Source organism: Erpetoichthys calabaricus, chromosome 1 (genome assembly GCF_900747795.2).
Source record: "Erpetoichthys calabaricus chromosome 1, fErpCal1.3, whole genome shotgun sequence".
Classification (NCBI taxonomy): domain Eukaryota; kingdom Metazoa; phylum Chordata; class Cladistia; order Polypteriformes; family Polypteridae; genus Erpetoichthys; species Erpetoichthys calabaricus.
In genome coordinates this window covers 336010152-336024717 of record NC_041394.2, presented here as the reverse complement: position 1 = coordinate 336024717, position 14566 = coordinate 336010152, and the positions used below count along the sequence as shown (strand labels likewise).

Below are 14566 nucleotides of genomic sequence, written 5' to 3'. Positions count from 1 at the left end.
TTTCTGTTGAGGTTCTCGCAGGCTTCACAGTGCGCGCGCGAGCCTTGAAGTGGAGACTCGGATGTTGCTTAGCCGGTGGGGCTCCGCTAGACATTACACAAAATAAAAAGGTACGTAGCTAAATGACATATGAGAGAAGGCAAAGGAGAAAAAATAAAGACGGAGCAGCTGCGAAGTCATGAGCGGAAACACCAGCCGTAGCCGTGGAGCGGTCCGCGTCTCGCAGGAGTTCCTCGTTCTTCTCACGGACACTTTTGAGTTCACCAATCCGGACTCGCAGTTCTCTGCCTTTTCCGAACATTCAGATAATTCGCTGCGTGTCTGCCTGATGTTTTGTACACACTGAGCTCAAGTTAATGTGGACGGCTGTTTAAATCACGAAAGGTCCATAGAGACGGGCAGAGAGTGGACTTAAAGTAATTCACTTATGAATACAGGATACCACCACTTATTTTAATTTATTTTAAGATTCTTGAGGCGTGATTTTATTAAAAAATGAAAACTGATATGCCATCGAGGCTCTCTATCAATAACCCTTTTTAAACCAATTTAAATGACTATCACAGTGTTTCGACTATTACTCAAAACAAATTCTAGCCTGCCTCAGTAATTTTGTCACTTGCTCGAAGGATGCAAATAAGGATTTCATTCTACTACGTGGTTGACAATACACTCGACTATAAAGTCACGTATCCATATCATACGCAGCAACTTTAATAAATGTCACAGTTCTGCTAAAACACCACTGCTGATTTTTAAAAGGCTTTAAGTGACACAATTATTAAGGGGATGGAAACAGTCGACTGCCTAAACTACAGCAGTAGTATGAAAAACATCTTTACAAAGAATAACTGCTGTGGCAGTGTCGTGACTAAAAGATAATAAAAGAAACAGCAGGGTATTTATATTAGACCTAACAGTAACTGCTTACCTCCAAACACATCAAACACCTTAGATTTAACTTTGCTTCAGTTTCTCCTGGGTGGCACAGTGGTAGTGCTGCTGCCACAGCTCATCCCGGGTCCTCCCTGTGTGGACTTTGCGTGGTCTCCCCAACGTCTGTGTGTCTCCCCAACGTCTGTGTGGGTTTCCTTCCACAGTCCAAAGACATGCAGGTTGGGTGAATTGGTGACACTAAATTGGCCTGTGTGTGTGTTCACGCTGTGATGGGCTGGCGCTCCACCCAGGGTTTATTCCTGCCTTGTATCCTATGGCTGATGGGATGGGCTCTAACCTACAGTATGTCTCCCATCACGTGCGGCTCTGGTCTGGACTGAGTTCGTTAGAAAATGACATGATGATTTCTCCTCTTCTGTTTAAATGCATTGTAGCTGCTAATGTTTGAGATTTCCAAAGATACTGAGTGGCAAGGTTCAAGAATTGAATATGACGTGTACAGATTACACAGTTGAAATCACCCAATTTAAAACTTTGTAGTAAAAACAGTTCATTTATAATGAGGCCTAAATGAATGAGCACAAAAAAAAAATAACTTTGGTGTTTCAGTTTTGATATTTACTGTATGTTTCTTTAAGTTGCTTTTTTCATTACTGTTTACATGCCGTAGATGTTCTTATATAAGATGCTAGGTACGTTCAGACAACTGTATGCCCTTCTACCTTGCATCTGAATAGTGACTCTGAACGTACTTACTGTTTCCATCAGCATTATAGCAGGGCATCAGGGAGGTTCCTTAAACATCGTATAGGCAGGAGTGTCAAACTCAGACCCTGGGGGGCCGCAGTGTTTGCAGGTTTTTGTTCCAGCCACAGTCTTAATCAGTAACCAATTAACCATCAGTTGTTATTATATATTTATTATTAGTTGGTTGTTATTTTGGCCGTAATTTTAATTCTCTCATTTTTATTTTCTTTAACCTGCTGCAAAACAATAAAGACACGCAAAGCAAGCCAACAGATAACCAGCTAACTCAGAGGCATCAAACCACCATTCCCACTCCAGCCAATCTTGTATTGAGCTTTCAGTGAATTATTAGGGGTGGCGCAGTGGGTAGCGTTGCTGCCTCGCAGTTAGGAGACCTGGGGACCTGGGTTTGCTTCCCGGGTCCTCCCTGTGTGGAGTTTGCATGTTCTCCCCGTGTCTGCGTGGGTTTCCTCCGGGCGCTCCGGTTTCCTCCCACAGTCCAAAGACATGCTGGTTAGGTGGATTGGTGATTCTAAATTGGCCCTAGTGTGTGCTTGGTGTGTGGGTGTGTTTGTGTGTGTCCTGCGGTAGGTTGGCACCCTGCCCAGGATTGGTTCCTGCCTTGTGCCCTGTGTTGGCTGGGATTGGCTCCAGCAGACCCCCGTGACCCTGTGTTCAGATTCAGCGGGTTGGAAAATGGATGGATGAATTATTAGGACTTGTTTGTGCTCTCATTCGGATACACCAGTCATCTGTGAAACTGATTTTCTTTTATTTCTGAGCTCAGCATTCAAATGCTTTGCACGACACAGCAAATCACTCCCTCTCTCACACCTTCATTTTTAGATTTTGAAATATTTTATTGAGACATATATGAGCTGTAAATGGAATTGAAGTTAACCTGTGCATCTGTTGGCTCAACTTGCATTTCATTATTATTTGGCTGCTGGCTAAAGAAAATAAATGAAATAAAAAATACAAATCAAGACAACATAACCAGTTCCATTTGTATTAATAGCTGGTTAAGAATGAAAAAAAAAAGTGTCTGTAATGAAAACCTGCAGCCACTGGCACCCTCCGCCCTGTTATAGGGGGCTAAAGAAGACCTTGCATTGTGTATTGTCTGCGTCAATGCAAAGCCATACATTTACTTTAAACAATACGTTTAATAAAAACCCCATACACTGTGTATTTTCTACAATTTATCAGGCTACACAAAATAATGTATTTTTGGAAACCAATAAGCTAAAGTTAAATATTAAAAGCTATTGTAGCTCAAATAAAATGTGTTTTGATGTAGAGGCATGTGAAAAAGAAAGTACACCCTAGGACATAATAATAAAACGATCTGGTCCTTAGTAGGTTCTAAAATGATTTCAGTCTGACCTCAGGTGTAAAACCACACACCACAGAGTCCACCATGTCATTCTTTATTTAACAGAAATGAAGCCACAATGGAGAAGCCATGTGTGAAACATTAAGCTCAGCCCATGACTCAATAGCCCATAGAAGCTCCTTTAGCAGCAATAACTTGAAGTCGTCATTTTCTGTCTGACTTTATCAGTCTCTCACATTGTTGTGGAGGAGTTTTGGCCCACTCTTTTATTTGTTAATGCACATCTCTCTGAGGGTCCTGCCAGACCACTTCAATCGAGTGGAGGTCTGGACTGTGCCTGGGCCACTGCAGCACCTTGATTCTTTTCTTTTTCATCCATGCAGTTGTAGATTTGCTTGAGATCGTTGTCCTGTTGCAGGACTCAGTTTTGGCCAAGCTTTAGGTGTTTTACAGATGGCCTCACGTGTGACTCCAGAATACTTTGGTATACAGAGGAGTTCATGGTCGACTCAATCACTGCATGGTTCTCAGGTCCTGTGGCTACAAAACAAGCCCAAATCAGCAGCCCTCCCATCACTGTGCTTGACCATTGGCGTGAGGTGTTTGTGCTGATATGCTGGGTTTGGGCCAAACATCTCCACTTTGGTCTCGTCTGTCTACAGGACATTGTTGCACAAGTCTTGTGGTTTGTTCAGATGCAGCTTTGTAAACCTAAGCTGTGCTGCCATATTCTTTTTAGAGAGAAGAGGTTCTCTCCTGGCAACCCTTTCAAACAAGCCATAATTGTTCAGGCTTTTTCCGATTGTACTGTCGTGAACTTTAACACTTAACATGCTAATTGAGGTCTGTAGAGTCTGAGATGGAGTTCTGGGCTTTGTACAGTTTCTCTGAGCATTGCACGGTCTGACCCTGGGGTGAATTTGCTGAGACGTCCACTCCTGGGAAGATTGGAAACTGTCTTGAATGTTTTCCACTTGTAAATAATCTTTCTCAATGTATGGACTTCCAAGTTGTTTGAAAATGGCCTTATAGGCCTTCTCAAACTGATGGGTAGTGACAATTGTTTCTCTGTGATTATTGCTGATGTCTTTCCTCCTTGGCATTGTGTTAACACACACCTGAATGCTCCAGACCACCAAACTGCCAGAATGTCTGCTTTTATAGAGGTGGTCACACTTGCTGATGATCAGTATATCAAGTGCATTTGATGAGCAGCACTGGGCTGCCACTTACCCTTTTAATTCATATGGAAGCAGTAATGGTGGACTTCATTTGTCACACACTGCTGCTGCATTTTGACTTTGACTTTGTTTTTGTTAAATAAATACAGGGTGAGTCAACATTGTGTTAACATTTGAATGTCAGAAACAATTTATTCACAAAACATACTTCATATGTGCAAGATGTTTTACAGGAATGTCTCAACCTGTTCGCCATCATATTCAACACATGTACCATATGTGGCACAAAAATTGTATAGAAGTATATACAGTCATGGCCAAAATTATCAGCATCCCTGGAATTTTCCCAGAAAATTGTTGCAATTACAAATGTTTTGGTATACACGTTTATTTCCTTTATGTGCATTGGAACAACACAAAAAACAGAGAAAATAAGCCAAATCTGACATCATGTCACACAAAACTCAAAAACCGGCCTGGACAAAATTATTGGCACCCTCAACTTAATATTTGGTTGCACGCCCTTTGGAAAAAATAACTGAAATCAAGCTCTTCCTATAACCATCAACAAGCTTGTTACACCTCTCGACTGGAATTTCCGACCACTCTTCTTTTGCAAACTGCTCAAGGTCTCTCAGATTTGAAGGGCGCCTTCTCCCAACAGCAATTTTGAGATCTCTCCATAAGTGTTCAATCGGATTTAGATTTGGACTCATTGCTGGCCACTTCAGAACTCTCCGGCGCTTTGTCTTCAACCATTTCTGGGTGCTTTTAGAGGTATGTTTGGGGTCATTGTCCTGCTGGATCACCCATGACCTCTGATGCAGACCCAGCTTTCTGACACTGGGCCCTACATTGCACCCCAATATCTTTTGGTCTTCTTCAGATTTCATGATGTCTTGCACACAGTCAAGGCATCCAGTGCCAGAGGCAGCAAAACATCCCCAAAACATCTTAGAACCTCCACCATGTTTGACTGTAGGTGCTGTGTTCTTTTCTTTGTAGGCCTTATTCCATTTTCTGTAAACAGTACAATGATGAGCTTTACCTAAAAGCTCTACCTTGGTCTCATCTGTCCACAAGACGTTCACCCAGAAGGATTTTGGCAAACTCCAGTCTGGCTTTTTTATGTTTCTGTGTCAGCAGTGGGGTCCTCCTGGCTCTCCTGCCATAACGTTTCATTTCGTTCAAATGTCGACGGATAGTTCGAGCTGACACTGTTGCTCCCTGAGTCTGCAGAACAGCTTGAATATGTTTTGAAGTTGATTGGGGTTGTTTATCCACCATTCGGACTATCCTTCATTGCAGTCTTTTATCAATTTTTCTCTTCCGTCCACATCCAGGGAGATTAGCTACAGTGCCATGTGTTGTGAACTTCTTGATTATGTTGCACACAGTGGACAAAGGAACATAAAGATCTCTGGAGATGGACCTGTAGCCTTGAGATTGTTGATATTTTTCCACAATTTTTGTTCTCAAGTCCTCAGATAATTCTCTGCTTTTCTTTCTGTTCTCCATGCTTAGTGTGGCACACAACAGAAAGGCTGAGTCAACTTTTCTCCATTTTAACTGGCTTCAGGTGTGATTGCTATATTGCCAGCACCTGTTTCTTGCCAAAGGTGAGTTCAAACGAGCATCATATGCTTGAAATAAAACTATTTACCCACAATTTTGAAAGGGTGCCAATAATTTTGTCTGGCCCATTTTTGGAATTCTGTGTGACATGATGTCAGATTTGGCTTTTTTTCTCTGTTTTTTTGTGTTGTTCCAATGCACATAAAGGACATAAACATGTGGATACCAAAACATTTGTAATTGCAACAATTTTCTGGGAGAAATGGTGCATTTTCTGGGAAAATTCCAGGGGTGCCGATAATTTCGGCCATGACTGTACATAGCAGTACCATTATCACTTTGACTCACCCTGCAATGATACTGCATAATATGTCGGGTGTTAATGTTCATCTGAGGTTGTATTTACCTCATTTTGGGAGATGATTTTTTTTATTATATCTTGATACCTAAAGCCGTAGAACTGAAAGAGGGTCTTTCTTTTTCACATGACTGTATTTAGGAGGTGGTGGTCATTGTTCGATCTAATATAAAATGTCACTGTTACTCTTGTTTGATTCATCATGTCTTATTTTTGGGCACATTTGCATAAAGTATGACGTACCTTTTGTTGCCAGGTCTGTCTGCATGAAACGACAGAGCTCCCAGGACTGATTATCCTGAAATTTGTAGGGAAAGTTAAATAATTTTAAATAAAGCACACCTTATACATTTTTGACTTCTCAAAAACTCAAATTTAGAAAAAAGCACCAGTGAATTTTCTAAACTGTCTCTTTTAAAACAGAGAAACATCATTTCTATGTGACGTCAGTTACATCATTATCTGAATTCTACTCTGGTCTGCCAACAGATAAAAAAAAGAACCCGCCATTACCAGGTGTTGTGGACGAAGGTTCGAGGCAAACAGCAGGCAGGCAGACAGCAGATATAGAGCAGCCCTGTCAGCTTGTGTCACTGACAGTTACCAGCAATAGCCCCCCTCTTGGAGGGGGGGGGGGGTCCGCTTCCTTTTTATAACAGAGTTTTACATCTTACAGAGACAGCTTGTCATGAGACAAGGTTACACAGTTCTTTGGGGGAATTCAGTAATATTACAACACATTTGTTCAAAACAACTAAAGAAGAAGTGAAAAGGCCTGTTCCTGCTGATTTTACAATCCTAGATGTTTTTTGAGATTAACAGTTTCCCTGAGTACAGACTAAAAAGTCAGCAGTTTGAGAGAAATGTTGCAAGTTTGTTCTTCCAGCTTTGCATACACACTTAATTTTTATATGTAAGTCTTATTAATAAACAATCTTTAGTTCATTAGTTTAAGTAAGTCATATTAATAATCAATTAATCCATAGCCTATTAATACAAACTAGTAATATACTTATATTGTTAAAATGATTATACAGGTAATGGTTTCCCTCTTTTAACAATCTTAATGCATTCATATGGTTAAAACAAAGAATTCTTATACTTGCAAATATATATACATATACATTTTCTTAGCATCAGCTGGTTTACATAATAATATATTCTCCATCCACCCAAATGCACACAGATAGTAATCATTTTAGACTTGTTTATCTAAGTAAAAAATTTCATTGCACTAAGGTGTAGTCACGAAATCTTCTTCCCCTCCCTTGCACTAGGTCAAAAGGTCCTCAGCCCAAGATTCTTTGTTCAACTATTATTTAATATATTGATTTTAAATTTTAATTATTCCACAGTGTACAACATGGAGGAAGTGTACCCAGCTGTCCAGGAACCTCTAGATGTAGGATATAAATGTGAGGAAGGGGCCAAGGAAGAGACGTGTGACAAAGAGGGAGAGAAGAATTTAACACTACAAAGGGGTTCACTTTCCATGCACGCTGTGGATAAGAGAAATGATATTAAAAAAGAGGACTGTGAGTGGGACTCTGTACACCATCAACAAGAATGTGGCAGCATTAAGGTGGAGGATTGTGATAAGGAGGCACTTGAGTTCAAAAAAGACTCCGAGGTAACTTCTCACAACACAAACATGCAGAGAAATGAAACTGCAAATGGCATAAAAGAAGAAGACCACCTTAAATTAGAGTCTGACTTTCAGGCTTTTTCTCCGACTAAAGGGGATCCTGGATTAGAGTCCATGCCCTATGCTGTCCATAGCAAGTCAATGATAAAGCCCATGGAAATATCAACAAGTCTTTCTGGAGAAGGTAGGTGCTAAGATTAAAAAGCAACATCAAAAATGTCAGCCTGACGCTATTGGTGAATGTGATTAACGTGATGACGGTTCCATTTTATTGAAATGCGGGCTTGCTCTGATCAGTGAAATCTGTGCTGTCAAGTTAAAACTCTTGAACTGAACGAGTTGTTCATCTCAGTGGAATTCATTGCTTTTTATCCCCTTACAACACTAAAACTGGCAGTGTGTATCTCGAGAAGTGCTAGTAAAGATGCCATTGTGAGTGTGGTCAAATGGGGGGCAGAAAGACTCAGAGGAGGTTTTAACTGCAAGTATGTAAGAAACATGCAATGCAATAAACATGTAATGCAGAAAGCATTTTATAAGGTGCCACATGAGAGGTTGGCATCAAACTAAGAGAAGTGGGAGTTCAGGGTGATGTTTGCAGACGGGTGCAGAATTGGCTCAGACACAGGAAGCAGAGGGTGATGGTGTGAGGAACCTCATCAGAATTGGCCGATGTTAAGAGTGGTGACCAGCAGGGGGCAGTGCGGGGGCCGCTGCTATTTTTAATATATATAAATGATTTAGATAGGAATATAAGTAACAAGCTGGTTAAGTTTGCAGATGATACCAAGATAGGTGGATAGACAGATAATTTGGAATCCGTTATATCATTACAGAAGGACTTGGACAGCATACAGGCTTGGGCAGATTTGTAGCAGATGAATGTCAGTAAATGTAAAGTATTACACATAGGAAGTAAAAATGTTAGGTTTGAATACACAATGGGTGGTCGGAATATCAAGAGTACACCTCATGAGAAGGACTCTAAGCTATCAACTTCCCGACAGTGTTCAGAAGCCATTAAGAAGGCTAACAGAATGTCAGGTTATATAGCGCCCTGATGTGTGGAGTACAAGTCACAGGAGGTTCTGCTCAAGCTTTATAACACACTGGTGAGGCCTCATCTGGACTACTTGGTGCAGTTTTGGTCTCCAGGCTACAAAAAGGACATAGCAGCGCTAGAAAAGGTCCAGAGAAGAACGACTAGGCTGATTCCAGGGCTACAGGGGATGAATTATGAAGAAGGATTAAAAGAGCTGAGCCTTTACAGTTTAAGGAAAAGAAGATTAAGAGGAGACCTGACTGAAGTGTTTAAAATTATGAAGGGAATTAGTCCAGAGGATTGAGACTGTTATTTTAAAATGAGTTCACCAAGAACACGGGGACACAGTTGGAAACTTGTTAAACGTAAATTTCACACAAACATTAGGAAGTTTTTCTTTACACAAAGAATGATAGACACTTGGAATAAGCGACCAAGTAGTGTGGTAGACAGTAAGACTTTAGGGACTTTCAAAACTCGACTGAAATAACAGAACAGCGAAAAGAGATAAAATGTATTGTTTGGATTTAAACTTTAAGCCGGAGACTTGTAGATCGTCTAATTCATGTTGCCATCAGGGGAAAAAAAAAGTAGTGTTTCTTCCCAATGAAGAGGCATATCCTCAAGAATTAAAAGATTTGCTGTTTAGTAAAAGTGAAATCCACATTCGCGAGTGGCTGGCGAGAGAAGTGAGCAGGGGGGAAGCCCCCTAAGTTAATAAAAAAATAAAAAAAATGAAACCAAGATAAATCCTGTCAGAACATATTCCACCTTCATTACAAAATAGCAATCTATACAAAGAAACTGAAAACAAATCAGAAACTGTTTAGTGAAAATTGATTGTTGTCACATGTAGGGAACAACCAGTACTGGCCAAGAAATCCTGCAGCTCCTTTAATGTTGCTGTAAGGCCTCTTGGTGGCCTACTTGACCAGTTTTCTCCTGGTCTTCTCATCGTCTTGGTAAAGTGACTGTGGATCCATATTTACTCCACTTGTTAAAGACTTTTCATGGTGCTCCATGGGATGTTTAATGCTTTGGAAAAAATTGCTTTTTTTGTACCCCTGTCCAGATTGATGGCTTTCCATGATGAGATCCCCAGTCATGGTTTAAAGGCTCTTTGCAGACCTTGGCTTTTATGAGTATGTTGCAACCAAGAGGGTATCCAAATAATCCTACAGGAACAGCCAAACTTTATCTCGGCTCCATCAGAGCCACTTGAATTGATGTCAGGTGTACACTAGCTACTGTTTGAGGGGAGACATACCGTGAGTGGTTGATTCTGAATGCCGCCACATCCTTGATTATATTAAAGGGTCTCCACACTAATGCAAATAGATGTTTGTAGGATTGATTTTTTTTCCCCACTAAACAGTTTCTGATTTGTTTTCACCTTCTTTGTAAAGATTTTGCAATAAAGGTGGAATAAGTTCTGGCAGGATTTATGTTCTTTTCATTTTCTTATTACATGATTTTTACTTTAATTTTATTACATTGTGATTTTGACAGGGATGTTAGACTTTTTGTTACGTCACTCTAGTTAATGCTTATATTCATCACTCTTCAAACAGAGACTCAGCAACAGAAATGATTTACTCCGTTACCAACACTCTAACGATGAATCATTCCAACCGTGCAGTTATATAATATCTCACAAATTCCATCGGACTCTGGAAGGAACAGTGACAAACGTCCATCAGTATGTGTCATGTTCCACGTGGACACAATAAGCACAACTCGTTTTATGGAAATGTTATAGGCCTGTACTTGTGAACCTGTGGTCCAAGTGGTCCGATCTGTCCAGATCTTACACCCATCTACAAGCCTGCTGCTAGACAGCAGCAGCTCTCTTATCATTAGCCAGGCCAAAAGTCCTTGTGTGTGTCTGTCGAGGTAGGGTTTGTTGCTTGTTATAATATTTATATTTTTCTTGAGCTTCAGTAGTCTAAATTTCTCCTACAGCATGGGTGTCGAACTCCGGGCCCAGAGGGCCGCAGGTTGCTGCAGGTTTTCATTCTAACCGTCTTCTTCATTAGTGACCAGTTTTTGCTGCTAATTAACTTCTTTTGCCTTAGTTTTAATTAACTTGACTCAGGCCCCTTTGTGGTTTCTTTTTCTTTAATAAGCAGCCAAACAATAATGAGGTACAAAACAAGCAGCCACATGACCAGCTCCCCTGTGCCCATCACACAATATCTGAATTTAAAGAAAAGTGAAGGTCTCCGTAAGGTTGATTTCTCAGGTCACTTAAACATTTTGACAGTGTTCTTAGAAAAAACAGAAAATGAACAGTTTTGGAAATGTCTGCTGTGGCAGAATGAGAGCAGCAACAGATCATGGAATTAAATAACGAGTTTAATTAACAGCGAGAATTGGCTTCTGTTTAAGAAAATGATTGGAGTGAAATTGGTTGGAGTTTGAAGCCCCAATTTAGATGGTCATCTGTTGGCTTGTTTCACGTCTCAATTTCTGCTTGGCTGTCATTTAATGAAGAAAAGAATCAATTCAGAGGACTGAATCCTTAAAAACAGGGCTATTAAAATGAATGGAAAAAGAATTTAATTAGTAGTGAAAACTGATCACTGATGAGAAAGAGAGTTAGAATGAAAACCAGCAGCCACTGCGGCCCTCCAGGCCCGGAGTTCGACACCCATGTCCTACAAGACAAAGTGACCCTCACCAAAACATCTCTCTAATTCAGGGAGAAGATGAAAGTAATGTAGAAAGCAAAATTTTCAAGTTGAGGGATATTTCACATAAAAATTCTTCTCCTATGTGTTAGTTATTTGATAAAGCATTTATTGTATATTTTATTTAAATCGTAGCAATGAAGGGACTTCTTTTTTTTTAACCTTTCTTTTACTCTTTTGTGTCTTCTCACTGTTTTCAAGTTTAGTTTTTCTTTGATACTGGGGATAGCGATCAAACGAAGCAGCAAAACTGTGAATCTGCTCTCAACAAGGGGACAGTACTGGGACTGTAGCGTTGAAGGAGTCTGAATTTCTTTGAAATGGAACGAGTTCTTTTACACAAAGTGATTGCCTGTTGTCAAGCCTCTTTCGATCCTCAAATATGCAATTTATATTTCTGTAGGTTTCCAAGACACTGGCTTCTTCTCCTCATCTCAAGCCTCTCTTAAGTGCAAATCACAACTGGCATTGCATGATGAAGACACGAGGAAATCGACATCTGGATCAGAGAGCTTGGTGCCAGCCTCTTTGCAGGATAGTTCTCTACATGACAGGAAATTAACCAAGACTGAGGTAGAGGCACGCAAGAAAAATTCAGCAAATTTGTTTTTTTGCCAAGAGAGGAAGGCACATGTTAAAATAAAAGCTAAATATGATAGTAAATGGAGTCCTACAACCCCAAAGACATATTGTTGTACCGAATGTGGCAAAGGATTCTCCTCCTATGGGCATCTTCGGACCCACACAAGAGTCCACACCGGAGAGAAACCGTACTGCTGTTCTGAATGTGGAAAACAGTTTGCACAATCTGGCAACTTCAATAAGCACATCAGGATTCACACAGGAGAGAAGCCATATAGCTGCTTTGAATGTGATAAACGATTTACAGATGTAAGCACTCTTATGAATCACACAAGAATCCACACGAGAGAGAAGCCTTTTTGCTGTGCGGAATGTGGCAAACAATTCTCACAATTAAGCCATCTTCAGACCCACACAAGAATTCACACGGGTGAGAAGCCATTTTGCTGTTCAGAATGTGGCAAACAATTCCTGCAGATAGCCAATCTACGGACCCATTTACGAATTCACACGGGTGAGAAGCCATTTTGCTGTTCGAAATGTGGCAGAGGATTCTCTAACAAACACAGCTTTCGGTTACACACAAGAGTTCACACTGGAGAAGACCCAAAATGCAGTGTGGCAAATGATTCTCCTAAGTAAGCCACTTTTATATCCACACGGACATTCACACTGGATAGAAATATTGTTTGTAGATGACCCGAGGCCATACAAGACTATACAGCTCCAACAACTGGCATCTGCAAGAGCAGTTACACTTGCTGGAACAATTTTCAAATGACAAGTGTGCCAAAGCAACTTTTATCAACAGAAAAATAACATCTACAGAAAGCATAGAACGTATCATCAGAGATTTTAATCCACAAAAAAACTATAAATACTTGAGGATATATGAATGTGGTCACAAGACCACAGATAGAGTGGTAAATAAGCCAACCTCCACATGGATCAACAACTAACTCACAGATAGTTCAACAGAGGTGACCTAAGATTGAGAGACGAGGACCTAAACGTAGCTACACAGGGTGCTGAAAGGCAACCATAGAAGAAAAGGGAGGACGGAGAAGTGTTAATCCTGCCAGACAGAGCTACACGAGGTGTGAAGATTTGTTGTGTGTAAACCTACCAAGCAAACAGACTCCTACACTGGTAAATATGCAATAAATACGCCTGGTTATCAATCTCTGGCAGTCCTCTTGATATCCTTCACATTTTAGTGCTTTGGTTTTGGCAACAGTGTCTCTGATTTCAAATATCAACCCTTGCTAGTTTCTTGAAAATATGCACATCTCCTGGTCGGGTTAACTCTGTTCAAGTGGCTTCCCACATTCCCCATTGCCAACAGGCCACTCACCACATGGCAGAATACCAAGCATTCCAAGGAGGATAATAGCCATTTTACCTTTAGTGAGCAGAGACAAGTGCTGCTATACTGTACGCACATCTTGCCGAGATGTGATGCTGGTTAAAAAAGGTGACAAGTTAACATTCTGACAATCCTGCTGCCTCCCCAAAAACTATGAGGAACTGAGCCAGTAAATGATCTGAGGACTTGGAAAAGGATCATCTGTTAAGCAGTGCCTCAAAGAGAAATAAGGGGAAATTGTCTTTTCACATAGGTTAAGTGCCTTGCCCAAGAGCCCAACAAAGTGGGATCCCTTCTGACAGTAACTGGATTTGAACTGGCAACCTTACCAGATACCAGTGCAGATCCTTATCTACAGGGCCACCACGGGGGGTAAACATTAACATTATTCAAAGTTATTGTCTGTTTTTACCTGCATTTTTATTAATATTGCTCCCCTTTTCAGGGATCGGACATCAGCGTCAGAGACGAAGCCCCTTTACGCTGCGCCACAGCGTGTGGATATATATATACAGGGTGGTCCAGATCTAATTGAGCAATTATTGCATTGCATTAAAAGTTGCATAGTTAGATCTGGACCACCCTTTATATATACAGTAATCCCTCACTTATCGCGGGAGGTAGGTTCCAAGGCCGACCGCGATAACTGAATTTCCGCGAAGTAGGGACACCATATTTATTTAATTATTTAACGTGTATTTGGACGTTTTTAAACCCTCCCTGTATTGTTTACAACCCACCCTTTACTCTATTAATAACAGGGACAACTGCTAAGCAATATGACATCGGTAGATAAGTTTACACTTACTGTATAGCGAAGTACACGTAGCTATATATGACATGATGATGGTGATGAATATGCTGCGCAGTAAAAATGATGACGATGAAGGTGATAATCCCCTGAATGCAGTAGCAAGAGCACGTTAATGTTGAATGAGTGAGATGAGACTTCCTGGTTAATGCAGCACTCCTTCGCTGAGCCAATCAGCAGCACACAGGAACTTAACTGCGTGCTCTGATTGGGTAGCTTCTCAGCCATCCACCAATAGCATCTCTTGTATGAAATCAACTGGGCAAACCAACTGAGGAAGCAAGTACCAGAAGTAAAAAGACCCATTGTCCGTAGAAACCCGCGAAGCAGCGAAAA

At 40.7% G+C, this 14566-nt stretch overlaps 1 protein-coding gene across 1 annotated transcript; it reads left to right on the top strand.

Moving 5' to 3' along the window:
* Positions 1 to 5: 5 nt before the first annotated feature.
* On the top strand, positions 6 to 12960 carry LOC114666323 (zinc finger protein 37 homolog). The gene is made up of 3 exons (XM_051926752.1): positions 6 to 110; positions 7450 to 7923; positions 11875 to 12960. Exons 2-3 carry the CDS (start codon positions 7458 to 7460, stop codon positions 12693 to 12695), a joined length of 1287 nt encoding a protein of 428 aa, XP_051782712.1. The 5' UTR covers positions 6 to 110; positions 7450 to 7457; the 3' UTR covers positions 12696 to 12960.
* The last annotated feature ends 1606 nt before the right edge of the window (positions 12961 to 14566 follow it).